The 18,493-nt window shown below is 38.4% G+C and overlaps 2 protein-coding genes across 4 annotated transcripts; both read left to right on the forward strand.

Annotated features, from left to right (window-relative positions):
* Positions 1-3,706: 3,706 nt before the first annotated feature.
* LOC135642255 (cytokinin dehydrogenase 7-like) lies at positions 3,707-5,945 on the forward strand. 2 transcript variants are annotated; one of them, XM_065158243.1, is made up of 4 exons: positions 3,707-4,348; positions 4,436-4,818; positions 5,112-5,377; positions 5,454-5,945. In XM_065158243.1, exons 1-4 carry the CDS (start codon positions 3,733-3,735, stop codon positions 5,752-5,754), a joined length of 1,566 nt encoding a protein of 521 aa, XP_065014315.1. In that variant the 5' UTR covers positions 3,707-3,732; the 3' UTR covers positions 5,755-5,945. The 2 variants fall into 2 exon arrangements, with proteins under 2 accessions (XP_065014315.1, XP_065014316.1); XM_065158244.1 differs by having other exon boundaries at positions 5,115-5,377.
* Positions 5,946-12,889: 6,944 nt separating this feature from the next.
* LOC135643707 (nucleosome assembly protein 1;2-like) lies at positions 12,890-16,967 on the forward strand. Of its 2 annotated transcripts, none has more exons than XM_065161024.1 (12): positions 12,890-13,050; positions 13,166-13,209; positions 13,287-13,382; positions 14,823-14,915; positions 15,082-15,172; positions 15,268-15,329; positions 15,412-15,596; positions 15,665-15,842; positions 15,929-15,972; positions 16,224-16,425; positions 16,534-16,551; positions 16,652-16,967. In XM_065161024.1, the coding sequence occupies exons 1-12, from the start codon at positions 12,999-13,001 to the stop codon at positions 16,700-16,702; spliced, it is 1,116 nt and encodes a 371-aa protein (XP_065017096.1). In that variant the 5' UTR covers positions 12,890-12,998; the 3' UTR covers positions 16,703-16,967. The 2 variants fall into 2 exon arrangements, with proteins under 2 accessions (XP_065017096.1, XP_065017097.1); XM_065161025.1 differs by having other exon boundaries at positions 12,899-13,044.
* The last annotated feature ends 1,526 nt before the right edge of the window (positions 16,968-18,493 follow it).

Here is an 18,493-nt window from a genome sequence, read left to right on the forward strand (position 1 = left end):
GTGACAGTCAAAACAGGGTTTCCATTAATTCTCCTTTTTGCTAATTGAGCTGTGGCCGATTGCCACTTGCGTGCTTGACTCAACAAAACACATTCTCCTCCTCAAATCATTTTCATTTTCTTATCATCGAGAAACATTACTTGACTCATCAAAACACATTGAGCCTTAACCCATGAGCACTGTCCTTTACTTGTGCTTCTCACATGGTGTGAGGACGGAATACCTATCCATATCGAAAGTTATTGATTTAAAGTGATCTAATGGAAATTTTGTATAGTTTTGGAATCCTAAGACTGCACTACTTATAATATAACTTTGGTTCGAGAGTCCAATGATGAGAGATACATATTATTATTCTATATAATTAGAAAATATTTACGCATGAGAGAGATTAAAATTAAAAATATTAAAAGAATAAAAATAATATATATTGAGTTTCATCCACAATTAATATACGTATTATTCACCTTGATAAAAATATATCTTTTCATCGACTTGAGCGTAAAGTGACTCTCGTCCTCATGATGTGGTAAAAGCCAACAAGACTTTGTACACAACATTATAAGCTAATTCCGAGTTAATAACAATTTAATTAATCAAAAGCAGTCAAACATGATCTAACCAAAGCTGATCTGATAACAGAAGCTTTGTTCCAAATTATAAGCTACCCCTGCATGTCAGGAGGGCCTAACAACCACAAGATCTATGAGAGATTCTCATCACTTATTAGTGGTCGGTGTAACAACGACCTTTTTCATACAGCATGGATGCGAGACTAACGTGTCTCATTTTGACATGTCAATTCTTGAATTATTTGTCATGACTTAAATCACAATACATTCATCGATTTTGTATTCATGCTGACTCGAGAACACAATAATTATAGTCGTCTACATGGAAATCGATGTATGTATTCCGAAATGAATCCTTGTTGATTGTTTTTATTTGATATCTAAATTGATGATTATATTTATAAAGGCATTGAACAATTAATCATTTTTAATTTTTTTAATTTATGTGGATTTATATAACATTTTGATGAGCAATTGAAGGGGGAGGAAGGGAGTAATTTACTTAGTTAGTACGCCCAGATGTGATCTTTCGATAAGACCAGAAATATATGAGGAAGGAACACGCAACTGTTAGGTTAGATCGATTAGGTGGCCAACCAAATCAAGGTACAAAGATTGGGTCCGGTGAGTCCCAATTAACGTGCCAAATGTGCTTGTTGCAAACACTCAAAGATAATGCCAGAATCCAAATTCCTCCAAGTTCAAGATCGAGTATCCAAGCTTTCACATCAATCCATCGCTCCACGTCATCGTCAAAGCCCGACTCCAGCTCGACAACGTTGCCTCCCTCCTGTTCTCTTGAGACTTGGCCTCAGCAGCCACAATCCCATCAAGATTTGGTCAGCACCAAATCCATCCAAAATCTCAGGGAATCTAACCAAGATGTAACTGTCGACCCAACATATTGTCGTAGATTTAGACGATTACCATGCCAATCTCTACGCGCACCGGTACAATGGATAAACACTGATATAAATTTGCACTCAAAATTGCATAAGCCGATCACATTTCTCTTTCGAAATCTTTGCGGCATTTCGCCTCTCTTTATCACGATGATCTGGGATATGGATTTGCCGACCAGCTATTGGCGAGATGGGATCATATATATGGGTACAAGTCAATCTACAGATATCCATCTAAATTCCAAATCATGTCAACGAAATTTGGAGCAGCTGATAAGATTCCACGGCTGCAATGTGCTACCGAAACTCGAGGAATGGTGCATGATATACGTCATGAAAGGACTCGTATCTTCGTGCTGACCCACAAAAGATTAGGGAGCCATGGAGGACATGACGTGATATGTGGAGATTCTCCTTGTTGTTCCCGGAGACTTGAAGAAACTACTGTTTCGGGGAGGGGGAGGGTTGACTGCATCAGATGCTTTCTACGGGGTTCCAACGACGTGAGTGATTAAGTGGTGTTAGGAGTTCAATGTAGCCAACATAATCAAGTTTTTATTAGCTAAACATATAAATAATAATAATAATTAGATGATTTTAACGACTGATCAATACTTTAAACGTTAGAAATAATCGCATAAACCCTTATGTCTAATTAATATATATGAAAAATTGTCAGATGATATACATATGTATAATGTGAATGGAATTATGGGTTTGTGGAAGCGTGCACGACAACATAGCTTTCATTGACAAAGTCACTTCTGACACAAATTTTAACTTTTAGTGATAAAAATTATCATCGAAGTCGAGAGTATATGTTGGAAAAAGATTCATATATGATGAGATAGAGATGGATTAGAAATTAATTTAAAGGATTAAAGAATCTCATTATCTATATTGGACTTGGTATTATGAAGTCCAGACAGGACTCCGCTGACGTGATAAGCGACCCACCAGGGGTCCACCGGTGTGTTCCCCGTTGGCGAAGCCGGTGGCGTTGGGGCCCTCCACGTCCTGCGTGAAAGTTACGGCGCTCCGCTGTGACGCAAAGCACGACTTAGAGACACGAGGATCACTAGTCAGCTAGCCGCCCCCACCATCTCGGGTTCCACGTCACGTGAAGCACGTCTCGGACGGGACGCAGCTTGCCATCTGTCTACAAAAATTAGTCAATCTGATGGTTGAGATTAATCCAGCTGGGCGGCCGGCCCCACATATTACTCCTCCAAACATCGGTCGACACGTCGCATAGATTGTAAACTGTTTCGTGTCCTTGGTATATGACGTGATACCGTGCGTAACACGAGGCGGACGATAATTTCAAACCGGGCCCACCGTGCATCTGCTCGATCTGATAATGTGAAGTCAGATTTGGCCAGCTTTAACGGCAGAATGGATCGAGATTGGAATACATGCACGAACGAGATCAAATTACATCATAGGCGAAGAGTCCTGTTATGTTTCCGGCTGCGTCGTGATGTGCATGGTGGTATGGGAGGGTTGGTGTGGGCTCCAATCCCCTTCTCAAAGGATCTTTGGTATATCTAAGTTGTCCCCCAGTTGTCTCATTCATATTGCTCCTATGATGTTCCACAAGAAGACAGCTTGCGTCATTTCCCATCCCAGATTGGTGTCAGCGATTCCACGTACGTTTCGCCCTCACCATCATGCATGCAAATCAAAACTATGCTATCGGTACGTCCACTTGCCATGTCTCTATACGTATACGTTTATTTTTACCTGGACAGATGCTGTACTAACAGCTCAGTCTAGTTTTTGGTTGTTTGTGATGGTCCAGGGGCACGTAGTCAACACGGACACGCCATGTTCATTGTTATGAGATAGAACAAGAGCAGGGAGGAAAGGTGGCATGCTTTTCATGGTCTCGTTGGAGATTGCAGGACAAGCCCAGACAAACTGTAAAGAGTTCATTCCGATGAATCTACCCAGCTATTCGATTTGAGACTGATGTATGCAAACTATCCGCTCATGTGGACATCCCATACGTACGCATTCCCCATGCATGAAGACAAGCAAATCTTTCGGCTGGGCCATTTCACTGGGATGACGATCTTTATCTTAGATTTTGTTGACCAAATCGGCACGTGAAATCAAGAATTTTTGTGCAGGATCTGAGATATTACTTGTCCACATACACCGCTCTCCCCCTTCCTTCCCTTCTTCTCTTGTTATAAATAAGCCTGGGGTATCGCAGGCCTAATCACTTCACCTCCACCACTCAAGTCGCTGAGCAAATGGCTTTGCGAAGATTTAGTCACATTAGTGCAGTCTTCCTCTTAACTATCTATCGTGCCATAAGCCTTGTTTCTGTGGATTTGCCGGACACCCTTCCACTTGGCCTCCTCGACCTTGATATCGTCGATAAGATCCATTTAGATCCCAACACCACCACACAATTCTCCATCGACTATGGCCAGCTCAGTCAAGCGGCCCCGGCAGCCGTGTACTGTCCTTCGTCCCCCGATGACATCGCGGCCCTCGTCCGGTTCGCCTACACCTCCCCCCGGTACTTCACCATCGCCGCCCGAGGCCGCGGCCACTCCGTACGAGGCCAGGCCTTCGCCCCCGGCGGCGTGGTGGTCGACATGGCATCCTTAGGCCGTGGCCGCGCCGACCGGATCAATGTGTCATCGGATGACGCGCCCGCGCGCTGGTACGTCGACGCCGGGGGCGAGCAACTCTGGATCGACGTCCTGCATGAAACCCTCAAGCACGGTCTTACTCCCCGCTCGTGGACTGATTACCTTCACCTCACGGTCGGCGGCACGCTCTCGAACGCCGGCATAAGTGGCCAGGCCTTCCGCCACGGCCCGCAGATCTCCAACGTCTACGAATTGGATGTCATCACCGGTACCACGTCCATCTTTCCGGAACATCCTAAGCATATACAAGCTTAATTACTGTAACAGTTCTGCTGAGCGTATGGTTCTCTAACAGGGAAAGGTGACATGATAACGTGCTCTCGTGAAGAGAACTCGGACCTATTCTATGGGGTCTTAGGAGGACTCGGCCAGTTCGGCATCATCACCAGAGCTCGGATCTCCTTAGAGCCCGCACCACAGCGGGTCCGATGGCTGCACCTCGTCTACACCAACTTCGACATGTTCACGAGGGACCAAGAGATGTTGATCTCAAAGTTGGAGAAGGGATTCGACTATGTCGAGGGACGACTACTGAAGGGGAAGGATGTTAGCAGTTCTTCTTTCATCTCAGAAGAAGACTCGGAGAAGGTTAAATTGCTCGCGGATGAGTTCGGTGCCATTTACCTCTTGGAAGGAGCTGTTTACTATGAGCAAGCCACTGCATCCATGGTTTATCAGGTAAACACCTAGAAACATATACATATATCATGGAATCTAATCTCTGTCAGATGTTATAAACTGATTATTACACGAAATTTTAGTACATAACTTTTGGAAGGATATCTTGTTGGCTTTGTTGCCGTCGTATGTCCTTCCAGGAGTCACTGTTCAGATACTAAGATCGCCATAATTCTTCTCTCATACAGAGTGGTAAAGACTGAATGATTCCTTGATGCATGCACGCACGCAAGCAGTCTCATGCTTGTGCTTGTCTTGTTTCTAGTATCAACACAGTGTCGATTTGCTGTCAGGAGGTTGAATCGCTGCTCAAACAGCTGAGCTTTGTGCCTGGCTTCGCCTTCACGAAGGACGTTTCCTACATCGGCTTCCTCGACAGAGTTCACGAAGAGGACACAAAACAAAGCTCCACGGAGCATGAGGACGTTCTCCATCCATGGTTCAACTTGTTCCTTCCCAAATCCAGAATACGAGACTTCGAAAGTGCGGTCTTCAAGGGAATCCTTAAGAATAACAATCCCGTGGGACTAGTGTTGATCTATCCTTTTAACAAGAACAAGTACGTGGAACTCTCTTCTACCTTGGCCAAAAAGACGAAGGATGACATCTTTCATACATGCATGACTGTGTTGCAGGTGGGACGATAAGATATCGGCGGCGATCCCGGACGAAGAAGAGGTTTTCTACACGATAGGCCTGTTGCCATCTGCGACGAGGGAAAACTGGGAGTACCTTGACAAGCAACACCATGAAATACTAAGCTTCTGCCATCAGGAAGGGATCGAGTTCAAGCAGTATTTGCCTCGGTACGTCACAGAGACGGATTGGAGGAAGCACTTCGGCCGTAAGTGGCATGTGTTCGTTCAATTGAAGAGGCAATATGACCCAAAAGCACTGCTGTCGCCAGGTCAACGTATATTTACCACCCCGTTGTAGATTGTGTCGTGCAGTAACTCACTGCTCGCATGCATGCATGCGGTGGCAAGCTACGTAGCACAGGTTTCATCATGTAAACAGCTATCTCGTATGTATGATAAGAAAACTAGCTATATATAAGAAGAATCATCGTGTCAGTGAACAATGAAACACAGCTTATAATATTGCAGTTGGTCGAGTAAAACGAAGTATTGGTTGGCGTCGATGGACTGAAACAATGGTCAACATAGTGAATCCAACACGAGATCTACTTCAATAATTGGTGGTTTTTTTTATGCATGGATTAATGATATCACACGTAAAATTGAGTACATCACGGTTTCTTTTCAACAAAAGATTCATGAAGATCTTGGAGAAACAGCGACAAGATTTGCTGATACATCAGTGGATTTTCTCCTTCTGTCGCGACAGTAATAGGTGCTATTGTCTATTATCTCATATTGTTCTCCTTCTTAATATGCAAACCATGGTCAATTTTTACTATGCATGGTTTCACATACTATTTAGCTTTGATACTTTTAGTCGACATGTATTAACTGTGGACATAAACCGGAAATAACTTCCATCCAATTAAGTGATAGAGATTGCAGAGAAAGGATCGAGGTTTTATGGTTCCTACATAATTAAGATTAAACCAGCTAAATTCTTCTATAACAATAATAAATACTAATTAAGATGATGATGAGGACAATAATAATAATAATCAATATTAAAGACCTTAATTCTTCAAGTATTATTTTTGGCTTCCTTGACATGTTCCATAAGTTGGCTTAAGTATCGGATACTTCCATGTTAACTAAAACTTTCTTGTACATGCACCACCGGTTAGTGATACTGTATCGAGTTTCCTTATATAGTTGACATTCGTATTCTTTGTATGATACTTTGTATGATATATAACATATGACATAGGACTTTATATATATGTTAGTATTTCTAAGAAGTGTGTTCGTATTCTTTATCCCTTATAATAATTTTCTATTTTCGAAACTTGTGATATAGTTAAGGTTTTTTTAACGGTTTTGGTTACGGACATCTTAAGTCCTTATAGTTTACTTATATTTAAAATAACTTGTATATTTTTAAAAATATAGGCCCTCATGTCTGAGTTAACATATATAAGAGTCTGCTTACGTGGTATGCTGACTCATAATAAATTATTAATATAATAATATATATAATTTAAGTTAAAAAAATAGTTAAGGTTTATTTTAACTCTTGTGGTTTTGACAATTAACCTCTTAAGTCTCTATAGTTTAACTTGTATCTAAAATAACATATATATTTTTAAAAATATAATAAATAAACCTCTCTAGTCAAGTATGAGTTAACGGATATTAGAGTTTGCTTACATAACAAGTTGACCCATAATAAACCATTAATATAATGAGACATGTAATTTAAGTTTTTTAAAAAACTGAGACCTCCATTAATGGTGGGAGGAGGCATCAATGTGGAAGCGACCACTAGTAGCAGCACCAAGCTGCTACTGCTTAACAAGTCATCATATGAATGTAACCTCTCTCGCGTTGACGATGAGCTCAGAAGCTTCTGGTCATACCTCAGGTGGATGTGCATGGACCAGTCCGATGCTAGGCACATAGTGATATCCTAGTCTCTCTTCATCCTCTTAGGTGTATTACTAGTCATAGATTCTATACAAGTCAATCACACGAGTGATGACACATGTGACTTAACACGCAGTCTTTTTGCTTATTATTATTATTTGGTATTTTATCACTTTATATTACATGTTGCATGAATATATTGTGATGTTCATGAATCTGTGCAATATGAATCGAATCATGATGAGATCACAATAATGAGACAGATTCGCCTTTAAACATATATCCTAAATAATCTCGGGTATAGATTACTCAAAAGGGACATCGAGATAACCGGACAGATTAGTGTGCCATATATCCATCTATATGACGGATGCAATTGGTCTCATAGCTGCTCATGTGGGGACACTAGGGGTACAGTGCAGGTGCTCATTGGAGAATAAGTTCACCGATTGATCCGCTTACGGAATATTGGATGGTTGATGATGCCTTATTGTTAGATAATGATTTTGTCGTCTCAATGGTATATATGGTTCTTGGACTTGAGACACCAAGAATGTCCTGTATGAGTACTCCACTATTTGATACTGGACTTATAGGTCTAGATGTTTCAGATCTAGCACAGCCGATCATCGAGAGTGGTAGCCAACCTTACGAGGGCTATTGAGTGTTGATAGAAGATAATTCACTCTCAGTGTCATGAGAAGAATATCTCAGGTGTTCTTGCTCAGGAAAATCCCTAGCTAGGGTCATTTGGTTTGAGAGAGAAAGAGTTCTCTAAGAGAATCCGATTAGAACGAGACTTGAGAACAAAATGTATATGGGTGATAGTACCATGCCCGATATACAACATTTGGGGTATTATATAGATGAAGGACTAGAAATACACGGTACCTGAGGACATATAGGTCCAAAGGATTGGATTCCCTTGTATTATCTAGGGACTATTGTGTAGTGACCTAGTACATCCGCAATCGATGAGTCGAGTGAATTATTATGGAGATAATAATTCACTGAACCATAAGGAGTTTTGATATGTATGACTCACGACTAGCTCGATATTGAGCCTAGAGGGTTATACACATATGGTAGGTATTGCTATGAGTAAATGTTCGGATATAATATATCCGTCGGAGCCCTTATCTTATTGGATATATAATAAGCCCATGAATTATTGGATCTTATATATGAGATTTAATAAAAGCTAATAAGATATTGTTGGGTAGAGACTCACTAATTTAAGAGGCTTGGATAGTTGGATGAAGATCCATTACCTAATATGACAGGATCTATTAGGGTTAAGTTAATAGGGAGTCTTTATGAATAGGATGGAAATAAAGACCCATAGACTAGAGGTTCTTTTTCACTATCTCATTCTATCCTCCTCTCTCCCTCTCCTCCTCGTACTACAACCCTATTTGGGGTGTGTGGACAGTAATAAGGGGCAACCCCAATAGCAACACCAAGTCGTTGCTGCCTAGCACGACGTTGCACGCACACAACCTCTCCCATTCCGACAATGAGCTTAGGAGCTTTCGATCTTGCCTCAAGTGGATATGCATCAACTAGTCCGATGCTAGGCATGTAGTGGTCTCCTGGTCCCTCTTCCTCCTCTTAGACATTTTTGTCCCTATCGCTTTCCACTTCGTCCTCTCTTGCGCACTCACACGTCGCATCTATGACGTGGTGGCTTAGCTCTCCCTTACCTCAACCTTCGGCCTCTCCTACCTCTACCTCTTCGTGAGAGAAGTAGCTTACGAGGTATGGTTGTACTCATCATGATTGAAGTGGGTGCCCTTCACGGTGTTGAGCAACATCGTGGTGGGTGATATAGTGGCATGTGCCCTAGAGCTAGCGAGTGACATCCAGTAGATCTAGCTCACTAGCTTTATGGTGCATGCCATAATGTCGCCCACCACAACACTGCCTTCTACCGCGAATGACACTCACTCTGATCCCGATGAGTATCACTATTCCTTGTAAGACACCTCTCTCGCAAAGCATGACATCACAAAGTCGGAGAGCAAGCGAAAGGAGCGGTTGAGCTTGCTAGTCATAGATGTTATATTCATTCTCTTACATGTCCACAAACTAAGTTGGTAATGTCTACACCATATGAGATATGAAAAGGGAAGAAGTTCAATTTTAATATTATTAATATTTGAGGCTGTCTTGCCCACATTAAAAAACACAACCCTGATAAGTTGGAATCGAGGACGGAGCGGTACAAGTTCGTGAGATACCCCAAGGAAACTTGTGAGTATTATTTCTATCATCCCGATGATCAAAAGATCTTTGTAGCCAAGAGAGCAGTGTTCATTGAGAATGAACACATTCTTGGCGAAGACGGTAGGAGCATGATTGGAGAACCTAGCTAAAGCACCACTCTACAACTAGAGTCTGTTCAAGTACATAGCACACAAGTTTTGACTTTATATTGGTCTGGCAAAGTATCACATCCTTCTGAGAGATATGTGAGATATATTAGAGGAGATGATGTTGATGATATTGATCCTCAACATCCAGTAGGTATGACTGATGAATGGTGGAATAGTTAATTTTTATTACATTTTAATTTGTTATAATCTTATGGATTATATAGATGACACCATCACTTGCCCTTCACAAATGATTAGAGATTATAATGTTGAAGTTGTGAATCCTAAGCATGCCTTTTAGGTTCGTCAAGATCATCCACTTAGAATACTATCATTCTCTCTCTCTCTCTCCCTCTCTCTCCTTATATCATTCTCTACATAGCCTCCATAAAATACTCTCATTAGGTAGATCCGGTCCGGTAATAATATATGCCAACCAATCTCTTGGTTATTTTATATAACTTTGACAAACTCTCTTCAAGCTTTCTAATGGTACACACTCTATTTCTAACTATACGTAGGCCAACAAAACTTAAGTAGATGCATTCATTGTGGCTAATGCACTTTTTTGATTATAAAAATATTATTTTTCATGTATTAAATGATCATTGTTCGGATTACAAGTAGATCTCGACTACTATTCATGCTTGCGATTGTCTTATAATTTTATGATAAATTTTCAGACCATGTAACATATCTTATTCGAGAGTTACTATATTTTGAAGTTGCTTCTATTAACCACCAATTTTGCTAATAATACTAATTTTAGCAATAAACGAAAGATACACAATTAGTAAGATAATCGTGCAAACAATCATTCCGAAGGCAACATGCAACAATACCATGATAAAAGTGTCAATAAATCTAGATAATAATTTAACAACAAAGTCATTTATCAAATATGTGACATGCAAGATCATGTTGTTAAGAAATATCATCACTTATAAATTGTTATTCCATAATGTTTCAACTTCGGTACACACCTTATTCTATATATCTTGCTATACCATATGATTTTCATTACTATCATCACGTGCTCATTTTGTTGCTTAATCCTTTCAATATTTATCAAATTGGCTTATTGATTTTGATGCTTCTTATCATGTCATGTATGACTTAAATAATTTATCCATTTATTTAGATTATGATGGTTTAGATGATATCATAATTAGAAATTATAAATGTGTTAAAGTAACTCATATTGGTTCTATAAATATTCTCTCTTTCTCTAAATCTTTATTTTATGATGTTCTTAGTGCTAGAAAAACCTAAGCTTTATTTTTAAATTATATTATTTTAAAATATTTTATTAAATTCTTACACTCTTTGTTTATTATAAAAAAATTCATCACAATGATACATCTAAATAGAGATTGAATTTATAAGTTGTCAACTATTGCATCTCAAACCAAATTCATGTTTGTTTTAGCCTCCCAGCTCCATTTTGACATAATGATTTATGACATCTTTCTTTTAAGGTTCTAAATTATATTATTTATTTTTATAATTTACCTTCATCATTATTATCTTGTCATCCTTGTGGATATAATTTATGTAAATATAATAAAATGCACAAGTTTTAATTTTCTACATCCTCACTCACAAGTAATTCACCTCTTAAATTTATATATTCTGATATTTGAGGTCCTTCACTAATATAATTTTATAATGGATTTAACTATCATCTTATTTTTTATCATTTCACAAAGTATATATTGTTATTTCTCATGAAGAAAATATATAAAATACTTATGATTTTTTTTAAGTTCAAGCTTATTATTGAAAAGTTTTTTTCAATGATCTATTATTTCATTTTATTTAGATAGTGACGATGAATTTCAAAGCCTTTGTCAAATCTCTCATTTTCTTACTCTTCATATATTCATAAACTTAATAGAACCGTTAAACATAATAGGACTTTGGAATGTTGTTATCAGCACATCGTCCAAATTGATCTTATACTCTTTACTCAAGCGTTATTACTTCTTTGATTATGATCTCATATATATATATCATATAAATTTATCTTATTAATCATATACCGACTTCAATTCTTGACATGGTTTCACCATTTGAAAAATTATTTAGATTTATTTCTAACAATAGTAAATTATATATTTTTGAGTGTCTGAGTTATTTATATTTATAGTTAAAACTTTATATTCATAACAAACTAGAAGCCCGATCAAAACTATATATTTTTCTTAGATATTCTACTAATTAAAGTGTTTTTAAATATTTTGATTCATCAACCAAAAGAATTTTTATTTCTCATTAATTTTATAAAATTTATTTTTCTTTATAAATTACTTGGCTCTCTTTTACCTAGATTAACTTCTAATAACTTTGTTATCCAATTGTTTTATGAGAATCACACATTAAGAGAATTTATAGTAAAATTTGATTTCAGTGTCTCTTATTTTAATTTTTTTTTTGTCTAACATACCCTATACTAATTCAATTACTATATCTAAAAATAAAACCTTGAAACCAAATAAACCTTTTTATTTTTATAAAATAATCAAAAAAATTATTTGTTTGGATAGGAAACGACTGAATTAAAATTAAAATTTTAATTTTGAGTTTCGATAAGAAATGTCTGAATTAAAATTATTTATTTTTAAATATTCATTAATTAATGACAAAAAAAAAGAAAAGGATTAAAGGTGGGCTGGAAAAGGAGCCTGCCAGCCTTGCTTAAAGCCAGGCTGCATCCACCAATTAAAACTCTCAAAAATAATAATTCGAGGAAAATAAGAGGGCGGATTCCGACCGACCGCGCCGCTTATTTCAGACAAGCTTCCCTTCATCAGGCGCGAGACCGTCCAACCCAAAAATTACGTTACTCATCAACCTACCTATTTAGTGATTGGATCTCAGGGCGAACAAGTGGGTCCCTTCCCGTTTGCAATCCAATAATAACACGTTAACGACACAGTGGGTATTGAAGGTATCGCGTCGACGAATCGCTGGCTCATTTATTTTAATCGATGAATTTTGTGGGTACTTATCAATTGTCACCTACAAATGCACCCGTTTGTGATTGCAATTCTCTTGGACCCCGACGAGATCTAATCAAATGGAACTTGAAGGTGGGTCGGGTAAATTTGATTCTTTGGTGAAGTATTCGCTCAATTGATTAAATTTTATCATTAAGCCTATAAATATCTGCCGCATCGCTTCGACTCATCCCTCTAATTCTATTTACCCCCATAACCCCCGAACTAGGGTTTTCCCTTGCCTTCTCATCTTGGGAAAGAAGAGGAAGAAGGAGAAGCGGCGGCGGCAGAGGAGAGCGAGGATGAGCAAGGACAAGCAACAGGACAGCGTCAATCTTGCCGATCTCGGTGCCGGTCGTCCCCTCCCCTGAAACCCTCTTTCTTCTGTTCGATCTCTCTCTCTCTCTCTCTCTCTGCGTTGTCTCGTATTTCTGTATGATTCTTACGCCGGAGCCTGATCGATGTGTAGCTCTTAGCGAGGAGGATAGAGCCGGTCTCGTCAATGCTCTGAAGGTGCGATCATGGGCCTTCCTTATAGTAGATAAGATTTTTGTTTGACGTGTTCTCATGGGTGCTCTCTTGGGCCGCAGAACAAGCTCCAGAGTCTTGCGGGGAAGCATACAGATGTCTTGGAAACGCTCAGACCGGCGGTCAGGAAGCGCGTCGACGTGTTGAGGGAGATCCAGGTTTGTCTTGTTATTCGACACTCAAGTTCTCATAGTCGCTTTGTGGATCTTGTTGTGCTATGATACTTTCTTGTGTTTTACGTTATTCTGTTGGCGGAATCTTATTTGGGCACTTGGTTGGCGCTTGTTGAGTATTACGATTCCTTGTATCTTCTGTATTCTAATTTCGAGTAGATATTTGACTGTCAGTTGTATGTTGAAGATTTGAATTCACTAAATTAAACTATAACGTGTTTAAGAAGGCGGACATGATCGATCGAGCGAATCTGATCTGCTCTGCTCTGTCTTTGCTGGTTCGGATCATTTTAGTACGCCAATGCTAGTCATTGAGAGGGAAGATTCTCATTCTATTTAAGGCCCTATAGTCTAATTTTGTAGTATATAAATTTTTAATGGATTTTAAGTTTTTAACCACCATGTTTACTTGTGGATGACTTTTCTATTTGTTATTTCAAGTTGTTCAATCTGCTAACCTGTTCTACAATTTGTTGTCAGTTGTGAGAAGTTAGTCAGCATTTATCTCTCCATAGAGGAACGATTTTCATAAAAATATAACTGTGTTATTTAGTAATTTATCTTGATCGGCAATGTACTGAAGCCTTCTATATCTATTTGTTATGAAGTGTGAGATAATGCACAAACAAAAAGATTTCTTCACGGAGTTGTATATTGAGACACATTTCTTCTTTGAGAAATCATCTTTTTTCCCTTCAAGAGGTTAAGGGAATATTTCTGTTCTTTTTTTGCTTTGCATACATTACATGAATAAGGAGGGACAAGCAATTCCGTGGTTGTAACAGATATTGAGTACAATAATTGTACAATCACATACACTATGTCATTCTTTTTTTTGTCTTCACTCCATCTCAGTGTCCCTCTTCTTCTTCCCCTCTGGCTCATCCCATCTTTTCATTCTTCTTTTTTGGTTTGTTAAATCAGCTAGGATTGATCAAAATCAGCAATTTCAGATAAATCTGGTCTATTTTTGCTAATTTCATCGATTTCTGACTACAAACCTATTATATTTCTGACCATAAGTCCTACAAATCATAATCTTATCTGTCTTAGGTGACATCGAAATGGGCATGATGTATCATATCAGAAATGCTTTTCGCGTGTATGCTTCTTATTTCCACCGCAGTCATGTTGACTCCATTCCTCATTTTCCATAGGTGTAAAGATCATCACCTCTGTACATGTCTGATCAGACTATATATTCTACCTTCTCCAGATTTCTTGCCAATTAGGAGTATTTGGCCCATATCATGGTACTTCTTGTGTCAATATAAAATTATCTTAAGATAGTGTTGCTCCCTTCAAACATCAAAATTATGGATATACATACATTCATGAATGCTGATTTTTCTTGTCATTTATAGATTGTTTTTAGACTTTCACAAATATGAAATTGTATTAACATCTATGTTTTTTATTTTCTAGAGCCAACATGATGAACTTGAGGCAAAATTTTTTGAGGAGAGGGCTGCACTTGAAGCTAAATACCAGAAACTTTATGAGCCATTGTATGTGAAGGTATATGATTAGTAACTGATGATTTTTCAGTGAACTCTGGATATAAGCTTCCATGGGGAAGCTTAATGCTTATGTTTTTTTCACTCTTGTTTGGCCTTTTACTTCTTTTACTGAGGTTACAAATTATGACTATTCTTATAACATCCTTTCCACTTGGAGTGAACAGAGGTATGAGATTGTAAATGGTGTAGTCGAAGTTGAAGGTGTTAAAGACGAACCCACAGAAGAAACCCCTTCTGAGGATAAAGCTAGTGAAGGTATTTTTAGACACCTTCGATGCTTTAATGTTTTTTTTTTCCTCCAGTAAGTGTGTATTATTTTTGAATGCTTATTATGTTTCTTCTCGCCTCAGAAAAAGGTGTGCCTGGATTTTGGCTCACTGCTATGAAAACAAATGAAGTGTTAGCTGAGGAGGTAACAGAGTCTAAAATAGTTCCCTTTTTTCTTTTCTCTTATTTTTAGCATTGTCAGGTACATTAGTTTTTGTTTTGTACAGATTCAAGAGCGTGATGAGGAAGCTCTGAAGTATCTAAAGGATATAAAGTGGTGCAGAATTGATGATCCCAAGGGTTTTAAACTTGAATTTTTCTTCGATCCTAACCCTTATTTTAAGAACACTGTTCTGACAAAAACATATCACATGATCGATGAAGATGAACCAATCTTAGAGAAAGCTATCGGGTAAAATTTCTTTTAATTAGCATTGACTTACTACTGGATTTTCTCAAATTGTTGGCTTTTCTTTGTAGGACGGAGATCGAGTGGTTTCCAGGGAAGTGCTTGACTCAAAAGATACTTAAAAAGAAGCCAAAGAAGGGTTCAAAAAATGCTAAGCCTATAACAAAAACTGAAGATTGTGAGAGTTTTTTTAACTTTTTTAATCCACCAGAAGTACCTGATGATGATGCAGATATCGATGAAGAGACTGTAAGAATTTATCCCTTAAAAAAATTGTTGGAGAAAATTTTAATTAAGTAAAAGCACATCTAACCTCATTGTCATTCTTTTGACAGGCTGAGCAATTACAGAGTCAGATGGAAGTCGATTACGATATTGGGTAAGGCTTATCTGTTTAGTTTAGCTGTTTAGTGGTTCTTCGCGCTGTGAATAAAATAGATAAATCTCTTTGATGAGTGTGTCCATAATTCTTGAAGGCAGAAGTTACCAGTGTTATTCAAGAACATCTTGAGCAGTAGGCAGTTGTTGTGTTGCTTGGCCTGGACCAGTTATTATAAATTGTCATTCTACATTCTCTTGTCAAGTTCCTGGTTGGTGGCATATTGAGCCAGTAAAATTGTTGATCTGCAGGTCCACAATCAAAGACAAGATAATTCCTCATGCAGTTTCGTGGTTCACGGGGGAGGCTGTTCAAGATGATGATGAACTGGAAATAGAGGAGGAGGATGATGAAGAAGAGGATGATGATGAAGAAGAGGAAGAGGACGAGGATGATGACGATGATGAGGACGAGGATGAGGATGAAGAAGAACAAACGAAGACAAAGAAAAAGGTGACTGTCCAATATGTTTTAGAATTTGTTTACTGTTTGAAAGCTTGTACCGTGGGAGTACCCGATGCTGATTTCTGTTTTTTGTTTTTTCTGTTTTGCTGCAAACAGTCGGCTACAGGGCACAAGGTGCGGTATTTGTCCCCTCTTTTATATCAATCGTAGCCTTCATTTGAGTTTCTCTGGTCATTTCTTCGCTAAAGCTAAATGATTATTTGTGAAAATGCAGAAGAGCGGAGGGGAGCAAGCTGACCGGCCAGCCGAGTGCAAACAACAGTAACACATTCAATATTGGACGAATTATTTTTGTTGGATGTAGTTGTGGCATTTCTGCATGGAGGTTTTGGAATGATCTGGTTTTCATATGCTGCTGTCAGTTTTTATCTTGGAAACCCTTGGTATGTTCCAGAGTGTAGTCATGGGGGGCCTGGTCTTGCATTGAGTTTTTCGGAATGATCTGTTCTTATACCTTGCTGTCAGTTTATCTGGAAAAACCCTTTGGGATTCTTTATGGGGGAATCAAGTTTTGTGCTTTACAAGGTTTATCTTTTGTTGCATTATGTCTAGATTATTTCTTCTATTTAGTTGTCTACTGGACAGATATGTATTTATGTCGTTAATTATGCTGAGGAAAATTATGCTTTGGTAGAGCGGCACTGATGGAAGTAGTAGGCATCCTTTTGTCTCTGTGCGCCTCATGTTTCTTTTTTTCTTTCTACCTTGTATCCATCGTAGCTCATGAGAATAAATATGACGTTTTTGGGACACGCCTATATGGCTTATATATTATGTGAAATAATATATAAGCCATATATAAGATTATTGTCACGCAAAAATTATATTAGATTATGAGTTTAATGGAGTAGATTAATTTGGTGCATGAAATTGAATTTTGGTGAAGAAACAAAAATTATATACGATTCAAGGTAAAAATTGAAGATTTATCATAGTTTGTTTTGAAATATATAGAAACATCATTAATTTTCATTCAAAATCACTTATTTTTTATGAAAAAAGTTGATTGTCTTTCGCAATTCAAGGATTGTTTAGTATATAAGTTCAATCATGGCAAGTCTTTTTGACATCTGATTAATCGTATTTGACATTCCAACTTGATAATCTGGTTAATTGTCTTTTTGACATCCCAACTTTATGATTCGTGCATTTTCTTGAATCGTATTTTCCGACGTTGGAGGGAGAAGAGGCGAGGTAGCGACTGCTCGCAGAGAGAGAGAGAGAGACGTAGTAGAATGGAGGCACTGCGAGGTGATTTGTATGGGGTCGCGTTGCTTAGGCAAACATGGCTTTGAAGTCTGGGAGGAGGACCATTGGAGAGAGATCGATTAAACTATTTCCTCATCATGAGTGTTACTGTTTAGGATGACGAAGAAGGAAAACATGGTGAGTGCCTTACTTGGGACACCTTCGCGGCCTTAGGCATGTGCTCCTCTCAGACAACGAGAGATCGATGTTCTCCGAGTCAAAAAGTCTGCCCTTTGCGTGGTCGTTGTCGCCATGTCCTCCTTCATGTGGTCCTATTACCAGGACCTTTTCACTCTCGCCTCCTCCTCCTTTGAGCAACCTCTCATCTCTCTCTCTCTCTCTCTCTCTCTCTCTCTCTCTCTCGCCTTCGTGCCATCTATGACGAGCACGAATCGTCCTCCATTTTTTTATCTTCCTCCTTCAACGGTAGATCCTTAAGGTATTCCTTTGCCCAACTGACGTCTGTAATTATTTGCATTGTGAGCTGTGTTGTGGGTGATTTCACTCTAAAATGTTTTGATAATTTAATCGTATCATGACATGACATGAATTTTCATAGAGAGATAGTAAACAATAGATTCATAACTGGTTCTCTGAATTACTGTTGGAGTTGGAACTTTCTCCTAATACTCCAAATGCACTGTATCATGTATGTATGTGCCACGAGACGATTAGTGGTAGTGCCTCGACCATATGTCATGTTCAATATTTTCTAGGTTTTATCCCCTTCAAATATATGAATTCCAAATAGGAGATTTTGGAGTGTCATGCTAGTGAAATAATCAAATTCTCTGTTAACATATCAGAG

This window comes from Musa acuminata, chromosome BXJ3-7 (genome assembly GCF_036884655.1).
Source record: "Musa acuminata AAA Group cultivar baxijiao chromosome BXJ3-7, Cavendish_Baxijiao_AAA, whole genome shotgun sequence".
Classification (NCBI taxonomy): domain Eukaryota; kingdom Viridiplantae; phylum Streptophyta; class Magnoliopsida; order Zingiberales; family Musaceae; genus Musa; species Musa acuminata.